The sequence below is a fragment of the Melanerpes formicivorus genome, unplaced genomic scaffold (genome assembly GCF_026170545.1).
Source record: "Melanerpes formicivorus ecotype bairdi unplaced genomic scaffold, bMelFor1.0.p_v2 SCAF_5, whole genome shotgun sequence".
NCBI lineage: Eukaryota > Metazoa > Chordata > Aves > Piciformes > Picidae > Melanerpes > Melanerpes formicivorus.
In genome coordinates, this window is record NW_027142357.1 from 6286595 (window position 1) to 6313241 (window position 26647).

Sequence of the window (26647 nt, forward strand, 5' to 3'; positions counted from 1 at the left end):
TTTCAGTCATTCACAAGCCTTTGATCTTTGTAATGTTGATGTTGTTACGTGAATCTAACAGCAGTTTTGTCTTTTTTCAGGCCTCCTGTACTTGGAAAAGATGACAAGTTGATTACACCCAGAAGGCTCTGTGGGGTGTTATCCCTTTGTTTGATTAGCTGGACTACTTGTGGTGCATTTGCTGTATTCCTTATTTATCTTCAGTACTTGTTTAAGGTACTGCCAGGCAAAACATTTTTTAATTAACTCCATGATACAAATACAGATTACTTTTTTCATACTTAGAAGAGATATTATTATTCACATGCTAAAAATAGGACTTTTCTTGAACTCACAATCATGTGATATTTAGAATTATTTTCTTCTGATAATGCTTTTTCCAAAGAAAAGTGTAGTCATATATACCCACCACAATAATGCATTTAATTAACTGATGGATAGGCAATGTTAGGAAACCAAAGACTGATAACTTCCTTGAAGAGAAACTGTAGAAAGGGGAGGATTTGGAATGTGCTGTCCTTTGTTTTTTTTTCATGTCTAAAGACTTTTCACACATCTTTGTGGAGTAAGAGGAAGGATATAATATAGGGTGGATCTAGTGTAGAATTATGATAATCTTCTTGTATGTCTAATGTGATCTCTTGGCTAGTGCCACAAAGATCCGTATTTAGACCCTGCCATTCAGTTTCCATGATCCATCTAACTTTTCTGATTCACCCTATGGCTATGTTACTGCTAAATGCGCTGCTATACTTAGCTGCTAGGGAAGGACTGGAGCATGTATCTGAGAGTGGAGGCACAAAGCAGAGTAATTTACAGGTAGTTCAAGGGAGGTAAGTGGCAGCTGAAAGCACAGACTGGGGAACAAGTCTCCAGTTGAACTCTTGTGACACAAGGTTGCTGTGTGAAGGACATTCCCATGCTGTAATTTTCATAGTATCATAGTATCATTCAGGGTTGGAAGGTACCACAAGGATCATCTAGTTCCAACCCCCCTGCCATGGGCAGGGACACCTCACACTAGATCAGGCTGGCCAGAGCCTCATCCAGCCTGGTCTTAAACACCTCCAGGGATGGGGCCTCAACCACCTCCCTGGACAACCCATTCCAGGGCTTCACCACTCTCATGGGGAAGAACCTCCTCCTCACATCTGGCCTGAATCTCCCCACCTCCAGCTTCATTCCATTCCCCCTAGTCCTATCACTCCCTGAGAGCCTGAGAAGTCCTTCCCCAGCCTTCCTGTAGGCCCCCTTCAGATACTGGAAGGCGACAATTAGGTCACCTCAGAGCCTTCTCTTCCCCAGACTGAACAGCCCCAACTCCTTCAGTCTGTCCTCATAGGAGAGGTGCTCCAGCCCTCTGATCATCCATGTGGCCCTTCTCTGGACACCTTCCAGCACCTCCACATCCCTCTTGTAATAGGGGCTCCAGAACTGGACACAGTACTCGAGTAGAGGGGGAGGATCACCTCCCTCGACCTGCTGGCCACACTTCTCCTGATGCAGCCCAGGATCTGATTGGCTTTGCGGGCTGCAAGTGCACACTGAGAGCTCATGTTGAGCTTCTTGTCCACCAGCACCCCCAAGTCTCTCTCCTCAGGGCTGCTTTCCAGCCAGCCACTGCCCAGCCTGTATTTGTGCCTGGGATTGCCTCAACCCAGATGCAGGACCCTGCACTTGCTCTTATTGAACTTCATGAGGTTGGCTTGTGCCCACCTCTCCAGCCTGTCAAGGTCCCTCTGGATGGCCTCCCTTCCCTCCAGCGTGTCTGCTGTACCACACAGCTTGGTGTCATCAGCAAACTTGCTGAGGGTGCACTCAATGCCACTGTCCATGTCACCCACAAAGATGTTGAACAAGACAGGTCCCAGGACTGATCCCTGAGGGACACCGCTTGTCACTGGCCTCCACTGGGACATGGAGCCATTGACAGCCACTCTTGGGGTGCGGCCATCATGCTGACATTCCCTCTGACATGGGATGGGTTTCTGCAAAAAGTGAAGTAAACCTGAATTAACAGGAGGAGGTGAGGAATACAGAGTTTTTCCACTCTGTGTTCTGTGGAATACACACTGTAAAGGGAGAAAGCAGAGCACTTCTTTTCTCTATGGCCTTGGAACTCCTTCCTTGAGAGAGCACTTTGGTTGCTGCTGATAGAAAAAGACAGGGGGAGTTCTTGCATGGCCCATTGGGGCTCTAGAATCATCCATCCATAAAAAGGGTTAAAAAATAGCCTAATTTTTTTTCTTGTTTGACAAAACATTACTAAAGAAAGCTGAAATGTCTGTCTCACAGGTTATAAAACTACATGTGAATGTAAGAGCAGAACAAAAGCTGCTTAATGGGGTAAGTCAGTTTCCTGCTACTGGTCAAGACTGTGACCAAAAGTTATTGGGCAGATCTATGCCTTGGCAGCATTAGGTTGTGCTGTTGAAACAGGAGTGAAGCAGGCCTGGGTTTCATCCATTGTGCATTTTTGTTTTTTCAGTTACTTTAAGGAGTAGGATCTAAGATGTAAGCATGTGTGGGTACGAGCATAGAACAACTGCCTGTTCTGTTTGCAAACACAATTTAGAAAGCAATCTGCCAGAAGTAGTTGACAGTTTTCTTTGGGTTTAAGTGTTTTTTGTTTGTTTAGTTTTAAATCCTCTTCTCTTCTTCTTTCATCTCCATATAATTTTTGGGGGTGGTGTTTCATTGTGTGTTGGGATTTTTTTCCTGTCGTGTGAGGTTAGCATCTGCCAAGTTATAGTTTCTCTTTGTTATTTATTGCTCCAGCTGATGTTTTACTCCCAGTTACATTACCTCCTGTATCTTTTCCCATGAATTTGTGATTTTTCACCTGCATGCTTTATTACTCCTTTATTCTGTTCTTCCTCCTTCCAGGAACTCCATTTCTTATCACTGCATTGGTGTCAGGGCATCTCCATTCTTCATTCTTTTCTTCTAAAGACATATAAGCAACTAGTGTAAGAGAAATTTCTGGTTAAATCTAGATGCTTTAAAACTGAACTATTGAACTTTGCTTTTGTTTGGGTTTTTTGAGAGATAAATTGCAAATTTCCTTAATAAGTCAGAGCTGGTATATACTGGTGTGGCAGTTTTCCCTTCCTGCTTCTCCCCCAGCATGGATTCTTTCAAGCCTGTGAATGTTTTTATGACTTTCTTTCCTTTTATTTTCAGGATTCAGACTGCTCAAAAGAAACTTCACAAAACTTGAATATGCCAACAGTAAAACCCCAGAGTTTAATGACCGATACCTCAAAAGCAACACAACCCCTTTCCAACAGTACAACTGCTGAAGTCCTTAACAATCTTAAGATGCATGTTACAATTCTCAACTTACTCACGTGGATTGTGCTGCTCTACTCACCATCTTTAATTTATTGGTTAAAAAATCTCAGGTAAATGCTTAAATTTGCCAGGGAGGTGGAAGAAAAGAATCAGAACTTTCTGGAGATCCTAAAAATGGCAATGTTTGTCTCTTTGCATTATTAGCTACCTTATAGTATCACAGACTTCTGTTAATTATGATTGGTATTTTTATGCAGTCTGGTTTATGTTCTAAATAGGAGTTAAGTGAATCAATCAGTGATGTGCTGAAGGAGGCAATGCTTCAGAAAGGATTTAAAGTCAGGCTGTGACACCATATACACTTTATGTGTATTGTTAGCACGTGCTTGTGCTCAGCTTGGATTTTCTTTGGTAGCCTACTTTAGAAGTCAATTTCTTTTTAAACCATTTTTTGCAGGTATAATGTTAGACTTGATCCTGACCCATGTAGATCTACAGCTCTTATCCTCATCTGCATTTTAGAAATCCTCATGAATTCAAGCACTCCTAAAGTGAAATCAAGGTACTATAGCCTAATCCCTAGTTTTTTGTTTTCCTGCTTCCTTCATGCTACTTCTGTTTGTGTGGTAAAACAGACTACAAAGAGATTCATAAAGTTGTGTGGTTTAATTTTAAAGACTGGGTCATAGGTATGGAAATTACCTGTGCTACAGCTAAGTGGAGAAAATCACTGGTATTTACCCCATGGCGTTTGCTAGCTGAACAATCAATTGCATAAAGACTTCTTTAATGTGGCTTTTTTTATTCAGAAATTCACTAAATCTTTGTGAATGTGGCAGAATCCAAATAGATTCAGTAGTAATAGTCCAAAAGTTGCAAGGAAAAGCAAATTCCATTAAGTAATTAATGTTCTTGTCATTCCCCTTTATGGGCACACTTGTGGGAATCTGATGTGCTTTCTACTGGATTTAACAAGTTTTGAGTGCTTGGTTTTGCTGACAGGTACCTTGTTCAGGTATAAAATTAGTTCCTCCTGACAGGAAATGAATGGTAACCAGTGTTGATTATTCCCTTGACTGGTGCTTGTTAACTCAAATCCTACAATCATAGACTGATTTGGGTTGGAAGGGACCTTAAAGGTCATCTAGTTCCAGCCCTGCTGCTAAACCAGTATTTTTCACTTTGTACCAGAAAACCTATTTCTAAATTAATATAAGAATATTTTAATGATGTTTATTAGCCTTTTGGAGTAATTTTCCTTGTCTATGCATCAATTATTATTGCCCATGACACCTATTTGTTCTGTGTTATAAGCAAACAAATCTTTGACATCTATTTATGACTTTTTGGAAGTGAAGTGTTTTGTTTGTGTTCCTCCTGTCTGTGTGGCTACCAAAATGGCAAATTTTTTTTCTTTATGTTCTTACAGTAAACTCTTGAAGATCGCAGCCAAAGTTCCACTCCCTTTGTCTGTTGCAATGTTGGCCTTTGGAAGACTGCATTTATTCAAAGTGCCACACTTTGTAACCTTTTCTCTTCTTCTACATGTGCTGTGTTGTATTGTGTAATGTTCCTTACACAGAGGAGGAACGGTGCAGCCTAGAAACTCAATGCTGGAGACCACAAGGAGATGCCTAGGTTAATATCATCAGTAGTTTACATTCTGTGGGAGAGAGAACTAATCTGTCAATACTTGATTCCATTTGTGTTGCTTGGAAAGCTCTTCATGGTGTTGATTTCCTGAGTGTGAAAATGAAATGAATTAACAATGTGTGTGTGTAAGCATATAAATCCTGTTAGTGTGACATCTTAATACTCTGTTTGCCTTGTAGACACTTTGATATTTCACTCTACTCCTTTGCTGAAAGGGACTTTTTTTACTCACTATCGCCATACGGTGCATATGTGCTGAACTTGCATCTCTTTGCAGGTCTAAATTATGCTGGTTGCAGCTCAATGTGTTTCAAGCACACTGTGACTATCACAAAAACCACACAGCCAAGTATACTTCTAATCATTTTATGCTCAGTTTAAAAGCTGCCACACAGTTGTGTCTAGACAAACCAGAATGTACTGCTTATATATAGAACTGTTATTTCTATCAAGTCATTTGTTCAATCGGTGTGAGTTGAACATTTGTGAGGTAATTGATTTTCTTTACTTTTTGTGAGAGTGAGAAAAACAACAATATTCTGTGTAGCTTTCTATTCAGGAAGAATACCAGCAGATTCCAAAACAATTTGCTGTAATGTTGTTTTAAAACATTGCCAGTTTCCTCTGGAATTTTGTCAGTTCTGAAACTGCTCCTTGGACCTTGTCCTTCTGAAGAAACTAGCAAAGGCAGAGGTGTGATGTGAGTTTGCAATGCACTTGCTGTACCATACCAGGGCCAAGCAGACAAAGGCAGAGGTTTTTCCTATTGTAACTGAAGAGTCACCCAGCTCATCATTAAGGTCAATACTTGAGGTGAATGTGGAACAGTTACAACACTCTAAATTCACACCCTGCCACAAAGTGCTAACTTCCTCACCTGGACAAACTCATACTAATAGTGGGAAATACTCTAATTATTAGCTCTCAATAAAGTATTATCTTAGTGCCTAGATGCTACAGTGACTGCCATTTATACTGAAGCCTAAAATAGCTATGTGTAAGGAGTTCTGTCCCCTGGGTATGTTTTGCCAGCAGAAAAAATCTCAGCAGCCATTAAGTTCAAATGCTGTGTTGATTCTGTGTAGAGATGAGCCTACTTCTTGCTTCTGTGTTAGCTGTCTTCTGCAAGATATCTGCTAGCCATGGTCAGTCAAATATACTCCTGATACAGTAGTACAGCCAGCCTGACACATTAGTCTTCTCCTATTTCATTAATCTTCCCTAAAGTGCCTCAGTTAGTTCTAGTGTGGTTGCTGGGGTCATTTCTGGCTGGAAAGTATTCTCAAAGTGACTTACTCAGGTGAAGGACAGATGTGAGGTTGGCACATTTTTTTGTCTGCCAGTACACACGTGAGGTGGGCACCTTTTTTGTCTGCTAATATACAGCTCAGCAGTTCAACTTACCAGTAAGTCATTAAAACTGCTTTTAACTGAATAATATTATTGTAGTTAACCAAAGCAGTTAACAGTTGCTGTTAGCAGTAATCTGCCTGCTGGTATTCTAGTCTCAACCTTTTTCTAACTGAGGTTAGATTACACTTAGTGTTTGTAAATCAGGAAAGTTATTGGCATAGGGGATACCTTCATGCTAATGAACATACGCTACAGTAGATATGCATACAGGTAAGATCATTTCGTGTGTCTAAAGATACGTGTAGCTAATCCACCAATTGGCTGAACTTAAAATTGCAGTTCAGCCGTAGAACAACAGAGCAGTTTTCCTGCGTTCAAATTGCTGTGGGTGAAAGCAGAAGCAGAACTGAGGAGGATCTGATATCTGTGGAAAAAAAAGTGTTCCTTGGCCTTTGTGGGCCTTTTTGGCTTACTGCTGTATTTTACTTCTGGTTTTGTTTTACCATCTTAATGGGCTTCTTCCTGCATGGGTCCATTGGTGGAATAAGATAACCAGAGTAAGGAGAGGAAACAGTCTCTGCATGTAGTAGCTTTGATAGATTCCAAAATCTGCCACAATGTGAGACCTCTGAATCGCAGTGGCATAGAATAACACTTTCCATGCCTCCCCCTCCCCAACCTTTTTTCTTTAAAGCTGGGACTGGTGTTGATAGTTGTTACCACTCTTCATAAAGTGGATTACAGAATCTTAAGTAGATTGCTACCTGATTTTCAAGCTGGAGGTAAGATAGTGATTGATGGGATAGAGATAGGATGTGTCTTTACAAATGAAGATGCTGCTATACAGACCTTGAGATAACAAAGAGAAGACCAGGAGGTAGCCTTGCAAGTAGCAAATTATTGGGAAACTGGGCTATGGTTATCTCAGCAATTTGAGCTCATCTTTGTTGCCTGTACCTCATCTCTGAAGCCTCCCCATAGATCTTTCCCTAAACTAACAAGGTGTCCTTTGAAGATGGCAGAAACCAGGGAGTAACTGGGCACAACCTGAACTCTGGAACTTTTAGGTTAGTGCTCAAACCTAATAGACTAATGAATATGAACTTCTCTGCCTGGGAAAGTGTAAAGCCTCATTTTAATGAACAGAGGGTGTGTGATGCAGGGGGGTGGACATGCAATGGGGGGAGCATGGAGTAGGCGGCCCGGGCAGTCTGTACATTCCGAGTACCTCAGCTAGTGGGGAAAGGAAGAGGGATACTTGTGGCCGGGAAATGAGGATAAAAGGAGGCTGCGTCCTCCAGCAGTTTGAGAGACCCCACAGGGATCTGCCCTATGGACTCTCCCTTCATTCAAATAAAGTTATACAGGACTCCTCTGTCTCCTTTAAGAACGTGAACCTCTGATGATGGAAGTTTTCCATACATTTTGGGGGCTTTGCCTGGGTTTCTCCCACTTTCCAGTGATGACAGATGGTGATGGAGCCTCACCAGCACAGGGTGATCAGTTCCCTTCAGTGGCTGCCAGTGCTGGATGGTACCTCAGACTGTTCAGGGAACAGACAACCAAGGGGGTCTGTGAAGAGTTCTTCAGGGAAAAGACTGCTCTCAGATTTCACTGGTGAGTCCTATGGGAACTGTGGGGAGTAAAATAGGAAGGAGGGTGGTAGAAATGGAGAAGATGCCCAGCAAAGGCCTACAGGAAAGGTGAGGCAGAGTCTCGGCCATGAGGATGAATATCATAGGACACCCCCGGAATGTCCCCTGGGGAGGATGTTAAGACTTTGGGGTAGTCTGCACATTCCTCCAGAGGTAACTAAGAAAGCAGTGGTAAAGTTTTGTTATTTCACATGGCTGACATGTAACTTGCAGGGAGGATTTGGATGGCTGGGGTTGGCACAGACAGGGGTTCATGTGGCTAGAGGTAGAGAAGAGGGGGGAGGGTTCAGAATCTGGGGAAAGGGGGTTGGGGGGAACATGGGGTGTCCTAGCATGTCTTCCCTTGCCTTGTCCTCAAGCTCTACCCACCTAGAAGGTCTGGGAATAGCTGCAGGACCCTTGTGCCCCCTGATTCCAGACCAAGGAAAGTAGGACTAGCCTGCCCCTGCAACTCCTCCTCCTGGTGGAGAGAGTAAGGGGGATGGCAGGTGGAATACTGAGTCCCCTTCTAGAGCTGGTGTGGGAGCCCAGTGTGAAGCATCCAGAATGCCTAGGACACAGGAAGCAAGAGTTTGTCAAATGCCTTTACACCAGATTCCCTTGGGTGTGTAGTGTGGAGGATTTTGGTTTCTAGTCATACTAATCTCCACTCAAGACATGAGGTTGAGTTGGTAACTCCTCAGTAACACTGGGCACGGTCAGGGATGCAAATCATGGTGGTGGTGGTGGTGGTGGTGCTGGTCTGTGGTAACAACAATGCCAGCTGTGTGTTAAAGTGGTACTTACCAGGAGAGCAAGAGCTATCTTGTAAGGAAAGGTGAAGGCACAGCCCCTCAACCATACTCATCTCTTCTGTGTTACTGAGTAGCACAGGGATGTAAACATATATTTATTCTGCAGTTAATTGGGCAAAGGTCTTTGCTTGGCCTCTTTCGCCTGAAAATTCTGTTTTGAAGCTGTGTGGGTTTGTTGGTTTAACCTTGTTCTGTGGTTTTGGTGAAACAGGGCTGCTTTTGGCTGCTGGCAGCAGGCCCCCTCCCCCAAGATGGACAAAATTAAAATCACATGTTAAGTAAATCAAGTAAGGGTTATACTCCAAAACTGAAGCCTACAGGCCACCCCCAGACCCACACAGGGCAAGAACAGACAGGAAAAGACAGATACCTCCAAGAAGATCAATTTCTCAGTGCTGGTGAGAAGCAGTGAACCACAGGAGGATTTGCAACATCCTTGCTGGATTTGTGGGAGACAGCTTACAGCCATGGACTGTCAAAACGGAGGTCTGTATGCCTATATGCTATAATATACGGTCTGGCCACTGCTGAATGGGCCACAGATTGTGCAGTCATGCTGAAAAAGCTAATACAGAAATTTGTGAACCTTGCTTTGACTGGCACTTGCCTTGCAGACAACTTCAGCTGAGCTCTATAACAGCACAACTTAGCTGCTAGAGCAGCTCTAAGTACAGCAATCAAATTTAAGAAGGAGAAGTCTTTATTAAAACAAGCCCACCAACATTGGAAAAAGCACCAATTCATTAGTAAGGGGCTCTTTAGTATTCAAGCTGAATACACTACCCAAGAGGCACTTGCTGTGGCTGTTGAAACTTCTGCCTTTGATTAAAGTCTCACCTGAAACCCTCCCCAGTCTGGAGAAAAGGCTCTGAGGAGACCTTATTGTGGCCTTCCAGTATCTTAAGGGGGCTTACAAGAAAGCTGGTGAGGGACTTTTTAGGATGTCGGGTAGTGATAGGACTAGGGGGAGTGGAGTCAAAATAGAAATGGGTAGATTCAGGTTGGATGTTAGGAAGAAGTTCTCACCATAAGGATGGTGAGACACTGGAACAGGTTGCCCAGGGAGGTGGTAGAAGCCGCTTTCCTGGAAGTTTATAAGGCCAGGCTGGATGTGGCTTTGAGCAACTTGATCTAGTGTGAGGTGTCCCTGCCTATGGCAGTAGATGATCCTTGAGGTCCCTTCCAGCCCATACGACTCTGATACTAAGTGAAAAATGTGCTTCTCCCCATTGTGTGGGCGAGTGAAAAACCAATATGGCCAAAGACTGCTGTACTGATGAAACCAGTTGTGTTGCCCTGCTCTGGACATGCTCCAGCATCTCAGTGCAGTGAGGGACAAACTTCTGAGTGTTCTGGCCCATGTTCTGCATTAGAGCTGTGCTTGTATCACTGTCTTTTTCCACTGTGGGTGTCCATTTGATTAACAAAGGTTGTTCAGACACCAAAGAGAAGTTTGAAGGTGGTACATCTTGTGTGCCAGAACCATCTCTTCAGGAAAAGGAGAATTTAAACCATGTGAATGACATACAATGGACTTGTAAGCCACCAGAGGGAATGGATATGTGGCAACAGGCCCACACCACCACCTCTTGGAACAGTGTGTGATTTTGCAGCTGGCATTGCCAGGCTGCATCTGCCAAGAGTCTCAGCTGAAGGCAATAACCTAGAGTGGAGTGGGAGATAAAAGGGCATAAGCAGGCTTTGGTAAGCTGGCTGCTTGGGGACCAGGAAGACTTGCCTTGCAGGTCTGCCATTGAGAGGCTTCCTATCTAAAGAGGGAGGAAAGTGACATTTTATGCCTCCATCCTTCTGGTAAGGGGAAAGTCATGCCTGGCTTTCCAGAGCTACAGCATCCCAGCTGTGTAGGGAAGCAAGCTTTTCTTTAGTAGGGCTGGAATGCTGACTGAGCTGAGGGAGGCATGCTGGGAAAAAGGAAAAGATAGGGAACTCACCTCAGGAGCTCACCACACCCTTCTCATGGCTGGAGGTGTTCATCTCCCTATGTCTTCATTCAGATGGCTCCTTCTCACTACCTCCCTTTAGAAGTCTGGGAAGCTTCCTTGGCCCTTGCTGCAGACACTTGGTTTAGCCTTCCAAGTGGCTGATTCCTGCACACTTACAAAGGAGATCCTCCAAACGTCCTCAGGAGCCAAAGGGAATGTGTAGTGCTGATAGGCTGCCAGGCCAAGACAAGTGTCTAAGATTCCTCTTCCTGCCCCTCGAGGCCAGGGAGAGAGCCCAGCAAGCCTGCTGAGATGCCTTCACAGCACTGGGCAGCTAGTTAGAAAGGTGTGGGTAGGAACTGGTGCTCCACATATGAGATCAGGGAACAGCTCCCTGCTCTCATTGCTCAAGCATCAGCAAAGCTCTTTTCATAGCTGGAAGGTGAAATGCCTACCACAATTGCTGTTACCTACAGAGTTGCTCACTACATTTGTGTTCCTGCTCTCTCTGTCTCTAGGCACAGTAAGCCCATGTTTTATCATGACTGCCTGTTGGATGGGAGGAAAGAGGGCTTCAGGTGAGGCTTTAATCAAGGCAGAGGTTTCAAAAGCCACAGCAAGTGCCTCTTGGGTAGTACAAATGAAGCTGGAATTGAGTGGTGACAAGGGTCAAGACAAAAGGTGGCAAATAAGCTTTCCTTACCACATCAAGTTATGTCCCTTCAACCCAATCACAAGTGAGCAAAGCAAGTAAATGTTTTGTACTTAACTACTCCCTTAGGCTGATCTACTGGCCTGCCTGTCGGGCACCTCATCTCAGCATTGTGTAGTCAGAAGGACATTGAGTTGTCTGGCAGTTCATTTGTGGCAACTTAAGGACTGCAGAGTTTGACATATATTTAGGATACAACAACCCCTAGTACACAGAGCTGGGAAGCTGGTGGCAGATATTAAATGCCTTTAAATGGTATGGACATTGGTGGAGGCTGACTTCATGAGTTGCTCTAGAGTCATGTGCTGAAGGTGCTCCACTAATCACCAAGGTGGCTTCTTCCACAGGTCTGGTTATCCCTGGATGAGTCAGTCCTATGCAAGAGTCTGGCAGGGCTGGAGTTAAAGGAGGCAACAGGCTAGATGCCCAAACCAAAAAGCTTCAGAGCTGTTAAGACTTATGAGAACTTTTATGCTGAGCTTTGGAAGATAGTAAAGATGAATTCTCTGAGGCAGAAGGAGGTGAGCTTGGTGTGGGTGAGCAGGCATCGGAGGGAAGTAGGCACTTGGGAACAAGGCTGGAGACAGCTAACAGGGTCTGAAGGTACCTGCTGAGCAGACTCCCTCTGTCTAATCCATCCAGCACCTAACAGGACAGGCTGAGAGGAAAACCACCAAAGTAACTGATTGTGACATGCAGAGACAAAAGGGCTGGTCAGCTTGGGTGAGAAATGAGGATGGATCTGCTGACAGGAGCAGCAGAAGACCTTGCATTGCATTTGTTGGTTTGCTTTCTAGAAAACTGACCTTTATGCTGCTTTTATGCTTGTGTGTTCCCTTAGAAGGGAAATCAGTCCGTTGAAAGCAAAACTCAGGTAGTCTGCTTGATTTACCAAGAGTCGGTGCATGGCTTGGAGAGCAGGGAGGCTAGGCTGGAGGGCTGGGCAGCCCGCACCCCGCGGTGGGTGCTCACAAGCCGCGCAGTGTATATCTGGTACCACGGCGCCCTCTTGCGGACCAGTGTTCCGTGGCTATAGACCTCCATGGTTACTGCGCTGCAGATCCCATTGCTCACCCCTGCTGTGCCTTCCAGGAGCTGGAGTCATGGGTTTTCCCCCAAAACACTGATCCTTCGAAGGGACAGTTCAGAGTTTTGGACTTGGAATTTATTATTTTTTTTTACTGGTACCTCAGTCCTTTATCTGCTCTCTTCTAAAATAAGAGAAGCAAGAAGGGTAAGGAGCTCCTGAATGAAGAGGGCAGTCTGCCCTCAGAAATGAAACCTTCTCTTAGTTAACAGTGTTCAGACTACTCAACCCCAGCAAGAAACAATTTGTCTTAACAACAGATTTAATTAGCTGGTGTTTGCATTCCTTCCCAGTGTGCCTGAGTCCCAGCACACCTGCTGGTAGACCTGTCTCAAAGCCCTGGTGTCTCCTGTAAAGGGAGCATGAAGAATGGACTGGAGCATTAAATAAGGATGTGGTAAGTATGGCAATTCCCTTCCAGCTGTGGGAACACTCTAGAGAGCAGGAGAGGGTGACCAGCCTCTCTTCTCCTAGCTTTTGCAGCACTGTGTTTGTTGAACGAAAATGTGATTAAAAATTCAACTTCCAGCAAATACTTGGGATGATCCCATGGAACCATAACTGTATCACAGGAAATATGGCTCTTGATGTCCTGCTGTTGCCCTGGATGCTCTGAAGCATACTTAAGGACACTCCAGAGCAGAGTTAACAGAAATTTTTGCTGTGCTACAGACACATCATTTCCCAGATACTTTCTGTTTGTAGGATTATGAAAGAACCTCTGTTTTAAGGAAAATCTGAGATGCCTTTGACATTTGTGACTGTTTCCTACTTGTACATATGCTTCAGTACTGAGTTCAGTTTTGGGCCTCCTTTGCCAGAAGGACATTGAGGTGCTGGAGCAGGTGCAAAGAAGAGCTACAAAGCTGATGAAGGGTCTAGAGCGTAAGTCCTATTAGAAGCAGATGAGGGCCTGCAGTTGTTCAGTCTGGAGAAAAGGAGACTTCTTGCTCTCTACAACTCCCTGAGAGGAGGTTGTAGCCAGGTGGCAATTGGTCTCTCCTTCCAAAAGTAGCAAGTGACAGCACGAGAGGAAATGACCTCAGGTTGGTCCAGGGGAGATTTAGGTTGGATATTAGAAAAAGGTTTTTCTGGAACGGTTGTCAAGCCCTGGAACAGGCTGCCCAGGGCAGTGGTGGAGCCACTGTCCCTGGAGGGATTTGAAAGAGGCATAGGTGTGATGCTGATGGACATGGTTTAGTGGTGACCTGGCAGTGTTGGATTAATGGCTGGATTTGATGATGCTTAAAAGACTCTTCCAATCAAAATGATTCTGTCACTAGCAGAAGGCAGCCAGTGCCCATCAGGCAGTGGTTCCAGGTGCAGGGACTGGGGCAAGTGGAAGCAGGATCTGCTCCTGAAGCACTGGTCCTAGTCAGCTGGTCACTGCCACCACAGTTGCAAAGCAAGAAGGCTGGCTGCTCCTTGAGGTGCCTTTGCCTCTGGTGTGAGCTCTGAGTTTTGAGCAGACAGGAGCCTCTTTTGCACATCTTTTCTTGTTTATTTAAAGCTTGTTGAAACAAAATACTTGCAGGTTCCCCTTTCCAGCTCACAAATTCCAGAGGGAAAAAAGATCTCAGTTGTTAATTTTCTTTTGTTGGAGAACATAGTGAAGAACCCCATTTTGATGTTCCATCAAGTATGTCTCAGCAGGCTGTATTGGTGGCATGGTGAGCAGGAGCACACTGATGACATGTCTGGGCTCTTGGGGGCTGCTGTCATTCCAGCAGTAGGTGTGAAATAGACACAGTTGGTTTATGAAGACAGTAAATATTTTATTCCTCCTAGATATCTGGATGGCAGGAGGTGTGATAGAGGGACCAGTGTAATCATTAAGATGTAGAGAAAGCTCAGGACAGATCTTATGGCAGCCTTCCTGTACCTGAAGGGGGCTAGCAAGGAAGCTGGGAAGCAGCTGTAGGTTTGCAGTGTCAAGGCAAGGGGACAATAGTTTGAAACCAGAGAATGACAGATTTAGATTGGATATTAGGAAGAAGCTCTGTATTACGAGGGTGGTGGAACACTGGAACAGGTTGGCCAGGGAAGTGGTGGAGGCCACATCCCTGGACACATTCAAGGTGAGGCTTGATAGGGCTCTGAGTAACCTGATCTAGTTGGAGGTGTCCCTGCTGACTGCAGGGGTAAAGGTGGACCAGGTGACCTCTAGAGGTCGTGTCCAACCCAATGCATTCTATGATTCTACAGTTCTATGGTAATGCCTTCTGCAAACTCTGGAGTAACTCATGTCCTCCATGCAGTATAACCCCACTCAGTTTATACCTGCCCATGCTGGCCATGCCTGGTGTTCCTGTGGTGGCCCAGGAAACTAGTTTTAAATCTGAACACGGAAATGAAGGCACACTCCTGCAGGCTAAGTCTGCTCCCAGACATATTTTAACTGCAGTGTGTTTTGTAGCAAGTTGCCCTGTCGAGCCAGACCTGGAGTGTTTCCAAGGGTGGGGCTGGGAGTGTTACCATTTATCATCAGGCCTGAAGATCCTGCTCCAGCCCCTTTCACTGGGGAATCAAAACCAGTCTGTTTTTCACAGGATTTTGTCTTGATAAGGTTTGTTGTTCTACCAAACTCTTGTAGGAAGGGGAAAACTAAGGCAGGAGAGTAGCTTTAGAAACTATCAACCTCCTAAACTGAAACCAGATTATCTTCTGCTCTGAAATCTCTGTAACATCTCCAGTGACCTCTGCAACAGATTCCCAGGAAGCAAAATAAATTCTGGGTTGTGCCTGGTTTATTCTGTGGAATCACACCCTGCAAAATCAATGGTGGGTTGTATTTCTTCTCCTTTGCTGAAGCCAGAAAATAGGTCAAGCAATAACCCAGTGTTTCTGAGACAGCCAGGAGTGATTGGTGTATGTAGGTGTATTTCAGAGGCAGCCTCTCTCTGGGATTAATATTCTCCTGCCTAAAATCCCTGTGGGCTTCCTTTTGCTACAAGGAGGAAGAGGAAGTGAATTGTTTGCAGCAGAGAATTGAAACCACTTTAGATATCCTTGAACAAAAAAGGTGGTTTTTTTTCAATAGCAAGTGTTCCTGTGAAGCACCATGTCCATGACACCCAGCTTGGCTTTCTCACTTCTGACGCCTGTGCTGGGGAGCCTCAGCCCTTCACTAAGATCATTGTACCTTGCCTGGGGGCCAGGCTGCCTAAGGCAGAAAACCTAATGGAAGTGAAGGAAAGAGTCTTGCCTTGTAGGAAGCTTTTTTTGGATCACATATGGAGTTGTCAGGTCTATTCTAAATCATACATGGAAGTTAATTTGGTCACAGCAAGGCGGCAATATTCACACTATTTCAGGTCCACTCTTCAGGGAGGTTGTCCCACTTAATTTCTCTTGGAGAATCCCAGCCCTGGTGATTTTCTGCAGATCTTCAGATCTTTGCTTTTTTCCTTTGACTATCTGGCAGCATTTTTTGGTGACACAGGCTGTCATAAACTGCTGCAAAGGCTTTCACAAGCAGTTGCTGCCTTAGGATCAACAGAGGTCTTTGTTTTCTCCCGTGTCTGTGGCCCTTTGAGTGTGAAATCAACCCCTCAGAACACACGTGGTCATGGCACAAAGGCGACAGCCCACAGATCATTTGCTGTTGCTCTTAGTTGTCAGGGCAGAAGCAGAACAGTAATTAGGTGATGTTCTATTTCTTGGCTTCCTTGAGAGGCTGAGTTCTTGGGAGACAGCAGGTAGATGCATGGGCTGATACATGCTGAATCGTGCCTCTCCACTTCCTATCAGCAGTCAAGCCAATGAGCAGAAGTCATTTGTGGGTTTTCTTCAGCCAAGGTCATAGGAAAGAACTTTACACAAGCAAGCAAACCATCAGCCTGCTGTGGAACACACAAATGAGAAACCTTCTTTATTAGCAGTATCTGTATGGGAGCTGCTCCTGTAAGAAAGCAAAGAAAAACAAGACCTGGCAAAAAGACCTTCTAGAGCTTTCACCCTAGTCGCTCATGGCTCTGTGTCACTGGTAACTGTTCACTAGTGCAGCTGCTGTGTCAAGCCAGCAGAATCCTATCCTTGCCAGCTTCCTCACCAGTTGTTCAGGAAAGACCAGAACAGCCCTGTTCAGATAACCCCTATTGTGCTCACATCTGTTTGCTTTCCTTCCACCTAATGACCTCTTTCAACATCTCCTCTGCTGGTTGCTGCAGCCTCTTTCCCTCTTGCACCTTATTATACACAAAATCTTTCTCAAAGCTAGAGGATAAACAACTGAGCTGAGCTTTCTCACACAGAACCACATAGAATGGTGGGGGTAGGAAGGGACTTCTGAGGATCACATAGTCCAACCCTTCTGCTAAAGCAGAGTTACCCACAGCAGCTTGCTCCAGATCACAATGGACAGGTGGGTTTGGAATCTCTCCACACAAGGAAACCACAATCTCTTTGGGCAGCCTGCTCCAGGGCTCCAGAATCTTCACAGCAAAGTTTTTCCTTAAGTTCAAGCAAAACCTTTTGTGTCCATATTTGTGCCCATTGCCACTTATCACTGAGCACCCCTGAAAGAGTGGCCCCATCCTTCTTACCATCCTTTGGATATTGGAATAGAATAGAATAAACCAGGTTGGAAGAGACCTTCAAGATCATCACATCCAACCCATCATCCAACACCACCTAATCAACTAAACCATGGCACCAAGCACCCCATCAAGTCTCCTCCTAAACACCTCCAGTGATGGTGATTCCACCACCTCCCTGGGCAGCCCATTCCAATGGGCAATCACTCTCTCTATGAAGAATTTCTTCCTAATGTCCACTCTAAACCTCCCCTGGTGCATCTTGAGACTGTGTCCTCTTGTTCTGGTGCTGGTTACCTGGGAGAAACCCTGATAAGATCCTCTCTTGGCCTTCTCTTTTCCAGGCTAAGCAGTGACAGGTTTCACCTCATTTCTCCTCTTTTGGAATTCCTGCATGGCCAAGGTCATGTTTCTTCTTGCTTTCAAGGACTTCCAAGAGATCACTCATCTTTGGGGTTTGTTTCTATGTGCTCTCCTGTGATCCAGCATAGTTTCTCTTCCATTTCTACACAGTACTTATACTTTTTTCTTCTTGTTGTAAATATTACACACAGAGAGCTGTACAACTCTGTCCTCTTAACAGCTAGAAGTGTCCCTGGTATGGATATCGGCAGATTCAACTTAACCCACGGCACTCAGATAGGGCAGCTGATTGGACCTTCAACAGTTAACCACTTCAGTCATTAAAGCAGAAGCCAGGCTGGATAAAAGAAAAATGAGCTTGCATGGTGCTGAGGGACATAGTTTAGTGATGGACTCAGTAGTGTTGGTTTAATGGTTGAACTCAGTGATCTTAAAGGTCTTTTCCAACCAAAACAATTCTATGATTTTTGGAAGCTGAACTGACTTACAGAATGCTAGAGCTGTGTTACATTCCAAACCCTGGGGGAAAAATGCTCTACTTTATGGCTGAAAGTACTTGAAGCTTCATGATGGAGCATCCTTAAAAGTCAGTTGCTGTGTACACAGGTCTGACATTTATCCAGGCTGAATTGTCCGTGATGCTTTTAGTATTCGCTGATCAAACTCAGTGACAGAGAGAAGCTGATTTCTTAGCTCTGTTCATGGTCAGTGCCTGAGACCAGCCTCTAGAGCTGAGGCCATCCCCAGGGCAGTTGCATAAGGGGGGGAAAAAAACTTGGTGGACAGGGGAGCTTTTTCCCCTTGGAGCTGGGACCCATGTGAGCGAGCAACCCACGCCCCCAGCCAGCACCTCCGGAGAGAGGGGTGGCGAAGCGTGGGTGGAGACGAGACCTCCGGGAGCTGTTTAAAGTAGCAGGAGGGTTACGACCCAAATGAGCAGAAGCAGCTGGGTGTACCGCCTTAGCCCATCCCAGCAAGGAAGCAGAGCCACTGTGATTAATTAATTGTTAGAATTCAGCTGATAAAGGTGCTTGTCCTGGCCAGCTGCAGCATCATGGTTTCAAACTAGAGAAGAGCAGGTTTAGATTGAATGTTAGGAAAAAGTTCTGTACCAGAGGGGCGGTGGAACACTGGAACTGGTTGCCCAGGTTGGTGGCTGAGGTCCCATCCCTGAAGATATTCAAGGTGAGGCTGGACAGGGCTCTGGGCAACCTGATCTATTTGATGCCCCTGCTTACTGCAGAGGGGATTGGACTAGGTGACTTTAGAGGTCCCTTCCAACCCAAGACGTTCCATGATTCTATGATCTTGCTGGTGTGTGATCTCCTGCTTTGGTGCTCTCTGCCCTTGCAGTCCTGATCACTAGCATGCTTGGTAGCAACACTGCTAACAAAGCCTGGGAAGGTGTGGGGTGGGGGTAAGAAATACATTGAGGTGTTCTGTCCCTGGGCTTTCCTGTGGAAACTTGTGAGTTTTGCTGCTGTTTGATGCTATTTCCTGTATCGGGAAGTGTGTCAGGTGGGACCAGGGCGGCGATTACCTACCTCTGCTTGGCACTGGTGAGGCCATACCTAAAGTATTGGGTTCAGGTTTTGGGCACTCACTCCAGTTGACCCTGAGGTGCTGGAGCAGGTCCAGAGAAGGGTGACAAAGCTGGTGAAGGGTCTGGAGAACAGGTCTGGGGAGGAGTGGCTGAGAGAACTGGGGCTGTTGAGCTTGGAGAAGAGGAGGCTGAAGGGAGATCTTCTCACTCTACACCTCCCTGAAAGGAGGTTGGAGCCAGGTCTGTTGGTCTGTTCTCCCTAGTAACAAGTAATAGGATGAGAGGAAATTACCTCAGGTTGCACCAGGGGAAGTCTAGGTTAGATATGAGAAGAATCTTCTTCAGTGAAAGGGTTCTCAAACACTGGAACAGGCTCCCCAGGGAGGTGGTTGAATCCTGAACCTGGAGGTGCTCAAAAGAGACACAGATGTGGTGCTGAGGGACATGGTTTAGCATCAGATATGGAAGAAATAGAGAATGGTTGGATGTGATGATCTTAAAGGTCTTTTCCAACCAAAACAGTTTTCTGATTATTTGATGTTTATCCCTGCACTGTAGTTTGCCCTTTATATCCTGGTATTCTGGGAGGAGAACAACAAAGGATGCTGCTTGTTTGCCAGCTTAAAGCCTAGGGGAAGTGCCTTTCATAGCAGTGGAGTGGCTGGGGATAGAGGGAAGGGAATGGACGTATATTCACCAAGAGAGTGTCGGTGAGCAGGAGAATGCTCTGAAATGTCAAGATTTTGTGTGAGGTTGCAATTTGTTTGTTAACTAAATTGACTCCAAAGCACAAACACTTGGGCAAAATCAGATCAGCAAAGGAATATCCCTGTCAGAACAGCTTTCAGCAAAAGGAAAACAACAAAAAGCCCTGGAAGATCTGAACCTTGCATTCATCTTTCCTGCAGCATTTGCAGTGCCAGGGGACTTGCTTGTAACTTGATGCGCCAAAGAGATTTTGTGCTCAGCTTCCTTTCTCTGCCCACACTGCAAGGCAAGCAGGTCATCTATCAACTCCCTCCTCCCTTGGGACTTCCTCCCTCTGAACTCAAAGGGAGTCTTTGCGTTACCACCAGCTTCACAGACTTTGGAGCAGGCTCTAAAGCTTGTCTTCACTAGCTGAACCCTACTCAAGTTCTAAAGCATAGCATTTCTTAGTGGTTTCTTGTTTCCCCAGGCTGTGAACAGTCCTGCATGAAAGACAGGGCTCGGGAACCTGAGTCTGAGATTGTTCTTAGCCCTGCACACTCTGGGGAGCAGGGGGGCTGCAGAAATGGCTCCAGATGCACCTGCTTCCCCTGACCCTGTGGGGAGCTGATAAATGAGGCCCTGTGATGCCTGTCACCCCACTCAGTGCCAGCAGTAGGAACTTACTTGCCTTGTAGGCAGGAGAAAGTGAGGTGATGATGCTGCTGGGCTGTGTGGGCAAAATATGAAAGGCAGGGTGAGAGTTCATGAATCCTCTGCCCCAACCACACAAAACCTTGTATGCTGCACCACTCCACAGAATCACAGACTGGTAGGAGTTGAAAGGAATCTCTGGGGATCATTCAGTCCAACCGCTTGTGCTAAAGCAGGGTCACCTGCAGCAGGTTGCCCAGGATCACAATGTCCTGGTGGGTCTGGAATCTCTCCAGAGGAGACTCCACAAATTCTCTGGGCAGTCTCCTCTAGGGCTCCAGCACCCTTATAGCAAAGAAGCTTTTCTTTCTGTTCAGATAGAACCTCCTGGGTTCTGTTTTGTGCCTGTTACCCCTTGTCCTGTCACTGGGCACCAATGAAGTCTCGCCCCATCCTCTTTCTCCCCACCCTTTGGATATTGATTAGCATTGATCAGATCCCTTCTCAGGCTCTAATTCTCTAGGCCAAAGAGCCCTAGGTATCTTAGCCTCTCCTAGTCAAGGAAATGCTCCAGTCCCTTCACCATCTTTGTAGCCTCTGTTGGACTCCCTCCAGTAGCTGCCTGTCTCTCTTGAACTGGGTGACCCAGAAATGGACACACTACTCCAGATACAGCCTCACTGTGGCAGAGTATAGAGGGAGAATAACCTCCCTCAACTTGCTGGCCACACTCTTCTTCATACACCTCAGGATCCCGTCAGCTTTCTTGGGCACAAGGGCACATTGCTGTCTCACAGTGGACTTCACCAACACTTTCAGGTTCTTCTCTGTGGAGCTGCTCTCCAGCAGGTCAACTCCTCACCTGTACTGGTGCATGGAGTTACTCCTCCCTATTTGCAGAACCCTACACTTGCCCTTGCTGAACTTCCTGAGGTTCCTCTTTGCCCAGCTCTCCATCCTGTCCAGGTCTCACTGAATGGCAGCACAGCTTGATGGGGTGTTAGTCACTCCTCCCAGTTTGGTATCATCAGCAAACTTTGGCTTCCAGGTGAGCATTTCCTCTGTCCCTTGGGGAAGATGATGTTACCCTTTCACCTACATCCATGATGGCTTTTACTTTGTCTCACTGAGGAGAAAACAGGAGGCTGAGGTATCACTTCTGAGTATTAGCTGCTGGCAGTGTGGAATGTGAATGCCTGACCTCTGCAGAAAACAAATACAGCATGATGCAGGAGACTAATGATTGTTGTAGATCAGCATCTTTCCTCTCTGGCCACGGTATCGGTCAAGAACCACAGGCTGTCGTCTGCCAATAACCAAGAGAAGACAGACTAGTGGAGAATTATATAGTTGAGTGATAGGTCAAGAAGAAACAGCCCCAAGTTTTGCCAGGGATGTTTAGGTTGGATGTTAGAAAAGTCCTGGCCCAGACTGCCCAGAGAGGTGGTGAAGTCCCCATCCACGGAGGGGTTTCAAAGCCATGTGGATTTGGTGCTGAGGGGTGTGGTTCAGTGGTGAGCTGGCAGCAATAGGTTGGACTTCATGATCTTGGAAGTCTCTTCCAACCAAAATGATTCTATGATATGTGCATGTGACCACACAGAATGTTTTTTTGGGGAATAGTGTGAAACGGAAACTGATGAGTGTGTAGCTATCCCAGCCATACCATTCAGCATTCAGGTTGAAGTTTTAGGTGCTAATTAATCTTTCACTGAGGCTAAACAAAGAAAACAAAAATAGATGATTGTTCTGGGTGGCCTTTAATGGCAGAGCTGTTAGGAAGCTAGGAGTCATTGCTGTACACCTGATTCAGCTTGGAGGGAATGCTGGAGAACAACCTCCTGAAGGAATCCTGAGAGATTAGAAAGAGCTTCTAGGGCAGTCTGAAATTTCTCCCTCCAGATGGGCCAGGTTTTTGCTCCAGGCAGATTTAAATGAGCAAGATGTTGTGAAAGAGGCCTTTGGCTGGGGCTGGTGGGGCTGCTCCTTGGCATGTGCTGAAGACCTTCCTTAGTGGCAGTCACCTCTTAGTGCTCCAGGGAGCCATATGAGCAGGAGAGCTGCATGGGGAAGAAAACAGAACTGAACAGATGCATAAAAATACTCCTGCTGCAGGAGTGAGCAGAGCAGCTGGACCCAAGCACAACATGAGCTGCAATGAGCAGTAATTGCACACTATGCAGCTGCTGCAGGCGCTGGGACCAGAGTGCTGCCTGCATCTCTTGGTCCTCTTGGGGCTACTCTTCCCCTTGGCTGAGATGCAGGTTCCTAGTGGGCATGCAGGCCCTAGGGCATGCTTACTCGCAGCCTATCTCTGAGAACCTCCTGGCTTTCAAGACTTGGTTCTGCTGCCAGATGAGCACAAAGCTTGTAAGATGTCTGCCAGGCAGCTGGAGGGGAGGTTGGGGGGTGAAAAGGCTGCCCCAACCTCCACTCCAGCTGCCTGAAAGTCAAAAGTTGTTTCCTTTCTACTGCTGCATAAACCAGCCAGCTCAGCCTCTCTGGTGCAGGAGGAGAGCAGAGACCCACAAGCCTGGCAAGCTCCTGGCCCCTGACATCTACCACAACCTCAGGTTGTGGTGGCACTAAGATCTTGCTCCACCCTGCAGCTTCTGTTTTTTTCAGGTCTTTCTGGCGCCTGCTTTCCATGTCCCAGTGTCAGACAGGTTAAGCCATACTGAGTGTTCTTAGCCCCAAATTAACACCTGCAGCTATTTGGTGAGTGCATTTATCTGTAGTGAATATGTTTGCCTCGATGTGTATTTACAGAGGTGATTCTGCCACTCTGCTCTGGTGTGGTGGGTTGACTCCACCTGCAGAACTGCATCCAGCTCTGGTGCCCTCAACACAGGAAGGACATGGACCTGATGGAGAAGGTCCACAGGAGGCCATAAAAATGATCAGAGGGCTGGAGCACCTCTGCTGTGAGGTCAGGCTGAGGGAGCTGGGGTTGTTCAACCATGGGGAATAGAAGGTTCTGGGAGACCTTATAAGAGCCCTTCCAGTACTAGATCTACAAGAAACTGGTGGAGGGGGCTGTTTATGAGGGCATGTAGCTCTTGGACAAGAGGCAATGGTTTGAAACCAGAGCAGGGTAGACTTGTATTGGGCATTAGGAAGAAGCTCTTTACTATGAGGGTGGTGGAACACTGGAACAGGTTGGCCAGGGAGGTGGTGGAGGCCCCACCCCTGGAGACATTGGAGGTCAGGCTTGATGGGGCTGTGAGCAACCTGATCTAGTTGGGGATGTCCCTGCTGACTGCAGGGCATTTGGACTAGATGACCTTTAAAGGTCCACAAGCCAGTGCATTCTGTGATTCGTTTCATGACTCTATGTATGGCAGTGACATGGATGTTCTGGAAATGGCTGTTGGGTGTGCTGTTGGATGTAAAATACAAGAGCTACTGACAAAAACAAACAAAAAAAACCACACCTAAAAAAACAACCAAAAAAAGGCTTGATGGGAAGAAAAATGATAGTTCATTTAATTCAAAGAGCCCCTTTTCCCCTTGGTCTGATCCCCCTCCGCTCCTGTCTGTGCTTTACTGTTGCTGCAATATTTCTGTTATTTTGGATACATGGGGGCATGGTGTTTTGGCACATCTCACAGAGGAAGCTTAATCCATCATGGGAAAACTCTGGCATGCACCAGAGATGGAGAAAACCTTTGTGTGAATCTGCTTTGGGCTATGGTCTCTGCAGAAAATAGGCTCCTGACAGGCAAGTCCCTTCTGTCGTCCCCAGCACCAGGAGAGGGCAGGAGCGGGCAGCTGCCTGCAGCCTGCAGCCAGCTGGAACACAAAAACCCTTCACACAGAGAGGAAAAAAAAAAGTAAATCTACCAGAGGGATAAAAGCTCTGGAGTCCTTGAAAATGAATCCAGCATCACAGCTTGAACCTTCCTTTAATTGTTTCTATGTAATATCTCCTTGCTCCTGGCTCCCTAGTGTGTGCAGGCATTCAGAGAAGGACAGAAAATCCCAGAAAATCAGGTGGAGAGTTATTTTTTTCTTCTGACTTCTCAGCTAAAAATGGGCAGGTGAGATGGTGGTTCTTGAAGGTGGCTGGGCAGACTGGGCAGGCTGAGTTCTGCAGCCCTGCTGTTGCTTCCTAAAATCAGCAGTGGCTTCCTTTGTGCTTTCTCTGGCCAAGCAGCCAAGGAGTCTGCTGGAGCAGAGGGAAGATCTAGTAAAGAGCTTGAGTCATTTGTGTCCTTGCTAGTGTTAAGGCTGTGTGGGGCAAGAGACTTTGTCAGCCCAGCAGCAGTTTTAAGTCCTTTTCCAGGTTTTCTGTATTTAGACTTGAGATGTGTTCTTAAGAGGCTGATTTTTAATCCATCTGAATGCAGATGAACATAGTCATACAATCCCATCATGGTGGAGGTTGGAAGGGACCTGGAGATCATCTAGTCCAGCCCCCTGCTAAAGGCAGGGTTACCCCCAGCAGGTTGCCCAGGATCACAATGTCCAGGTGGGTTTGGAGTCTCTCCAGAGAAGGAGACTCCACAACCTCTCTGGGCAGCCTGCTCCAGGGCTCCAGCGCCCTAACAGCCAAAGATTTTTTCCTTATGTTTAGGTGAACTTCCTGGATTCCTGTTTGTGTCTGTTGCCCCTTATCCTGTTAGTGGGCACCACTGAAAAGATCAAAGCCCCATCCTCTTGCATTTTACCCTTTAGCTCTTGCTGAGCACGGAGCGATCCCCCTCAGACTGCTCTTTCCAAGGCTAAACAGCCCCAGGTCTCTCTCAGCCTTTCTTCCTCACAGAGATGCTCCAGGCCCCTCAGCATCTTCATAGCCTCTGCAGGAGTCTCTCCAGTAGTTCCCTGTCTCTCTTGAACCGGGGGGCCCAGCACTGGACCCAGTACTCCAAATATGGGCTTCTGTGTTTCCCCTTGCTATAATCTTATCTTAGGATAAGATGGATTAATACAAGAGAACACCTGACCTGCTGCCAGGCAGTGACAAGTCACCTGGGAGCCTCTGAGTACAAGGCCTTGCTACACCTGCTTTCAGAATGAGAGTGCCTCTAGCTCCTGGCAGAGCTTCAGGTGGGGTTGGAGTTACCTCAGAAACTGTGCACTGCGTTGCTTCTTTGCCTTCAAGTCTTGTGTGCTCTCTGCAGCCTAAGATGAGGAAAGAGGTGCACTGCCATTACCTGAGTGCTTGGTCCCAAAAAAGGACCACTTGGCTGGGGTTATCGTCCCAGGACTGGTGTCACCTTACGTGGCTACAGGGTGTCCAAGTGGCAGAGCAGAGAGGATTTTCCTCTATCTGCCTTCCAAAGACAGTGTAATGGTTGTGTTAAAAGCAGAGGCATATTACAGGAGATTCCCCCTCTTGTGGGAATTAGAAGACCTGAGAGAAAAGGACATAGTCTACCATGATTCTATGATTCTATGGACGTGGTGCTTGAAGCCATGGTTTAGTTATTCATGAGGTGCTGGGTGATAGGTTGGACTGGATGATCTCTGAGGTCTTTTCCAACCTTATTGATTCTATGATTCTATGAGCTGAGGGACATCTGGTGTAGAGTACTGATCACAAGGCAAGGAAAAGGGCTTGATGAGGTCCCCAGAGCTTCAAGGTCTCCTACCCTATTGTTATGTACTTGTATTAACCCTGTGGTGGGACTCTAGTCTGCTAATGCAAGTCCAAATCCAAACGACCCATCAAATGTCCTGGTTTGAGTCATCAAATGTCCTGCTTCAATGCAGAGGGTGGGAGGCAGTAAGAAATTAGATCTTCTGTGGGATATAAGGAGCATCTTTGGAAATTGAGTACTGAGCAGAGCTGGTGAGCAGAGGTGAGGCACCAATCTACTTAACAAAAAATATTAATGCTAAGACATCATTCCAGTGCTTTGCAATAGAAAAGCAAAATCAGCTTACTGCACAAACAACTGGAAGACCAGGGGTGATTAAATGATAATTAAAGCATGGGAATAACACCAGCAGCACAGTTATCTCTGCAGCCTGTTTGAACTGTTTTAAAGTCAATCAGTTCTACCTAATGATGGCATTTACAATAACACAAGGAGACTGCAAGGTGGCATTGTGCTGCAGGCAGCCTGCTGTGTTAAAACAGACTTAAGAGCATCAACATCTGGGGACAACAGGTGTGGTCTGTGCTGAAAAATGGTCGGTGCTCCACCTCCACCTTAAGGAAGGCTCTAGCAAGATAAGCAGAAGCAAAGAAAATGAAAATAAGGGAGGGCATTGAACAAGAGCTTTAAGAAGAGGGTTTGCTGTAGAGAGTTTGGAGCAGGATGACTTAAGTAGACTAGGCAAAAAGCTGGGGGACAATTCATAATTATGAAGCAGAAAGAATTTCAAGGTGATGGAATGTTATTAGCAACTGCAAGCAAAGCTGTCCT

At 46.1% G+C, this 26647-nt stretch overlaps 1 protein-coding gene across 3 annotated transcripts in view; it reads left to right on the plus strand.

The window, feature by feature from the left end:
* Positions 1 to 7669, plus strand: part of PGAP1 (post-GPI attachment to proteins inositol deacylase 1) — a 41328-nt gene extending 33659 nt beyond the window's left edge. For all 3 annotated transcript variants that reach the window (XM_068137967.1, XM_068137968.1, XM_068137969.1), the window contains 5 exons: positions 81 to 216; positions 2296 to 2346; positions 3184 to 3404; positions 3752 to 3856; positions 4724 to 7669. In XM_068137967.1, the coding sequence (XP_067994068.1) occupies positions 81 to 216; positions 2296 to 2346; positions 3184 to 3404; positions 3752 to 3856; positions 4724 to 4862 (652 nt within the window). In that variant the 3' untranslated portion in view covers positions 4863 to 7669. The remainder of the gene's footprint in view (positions 1 to 80; positions 217 to 2295; positions 2347 to 3183; positions 3405 to 3751; positions 3857 to 4723) is intronic.
* Positions 7670 to 26647: the final 18978 nt, after the last annotated feature.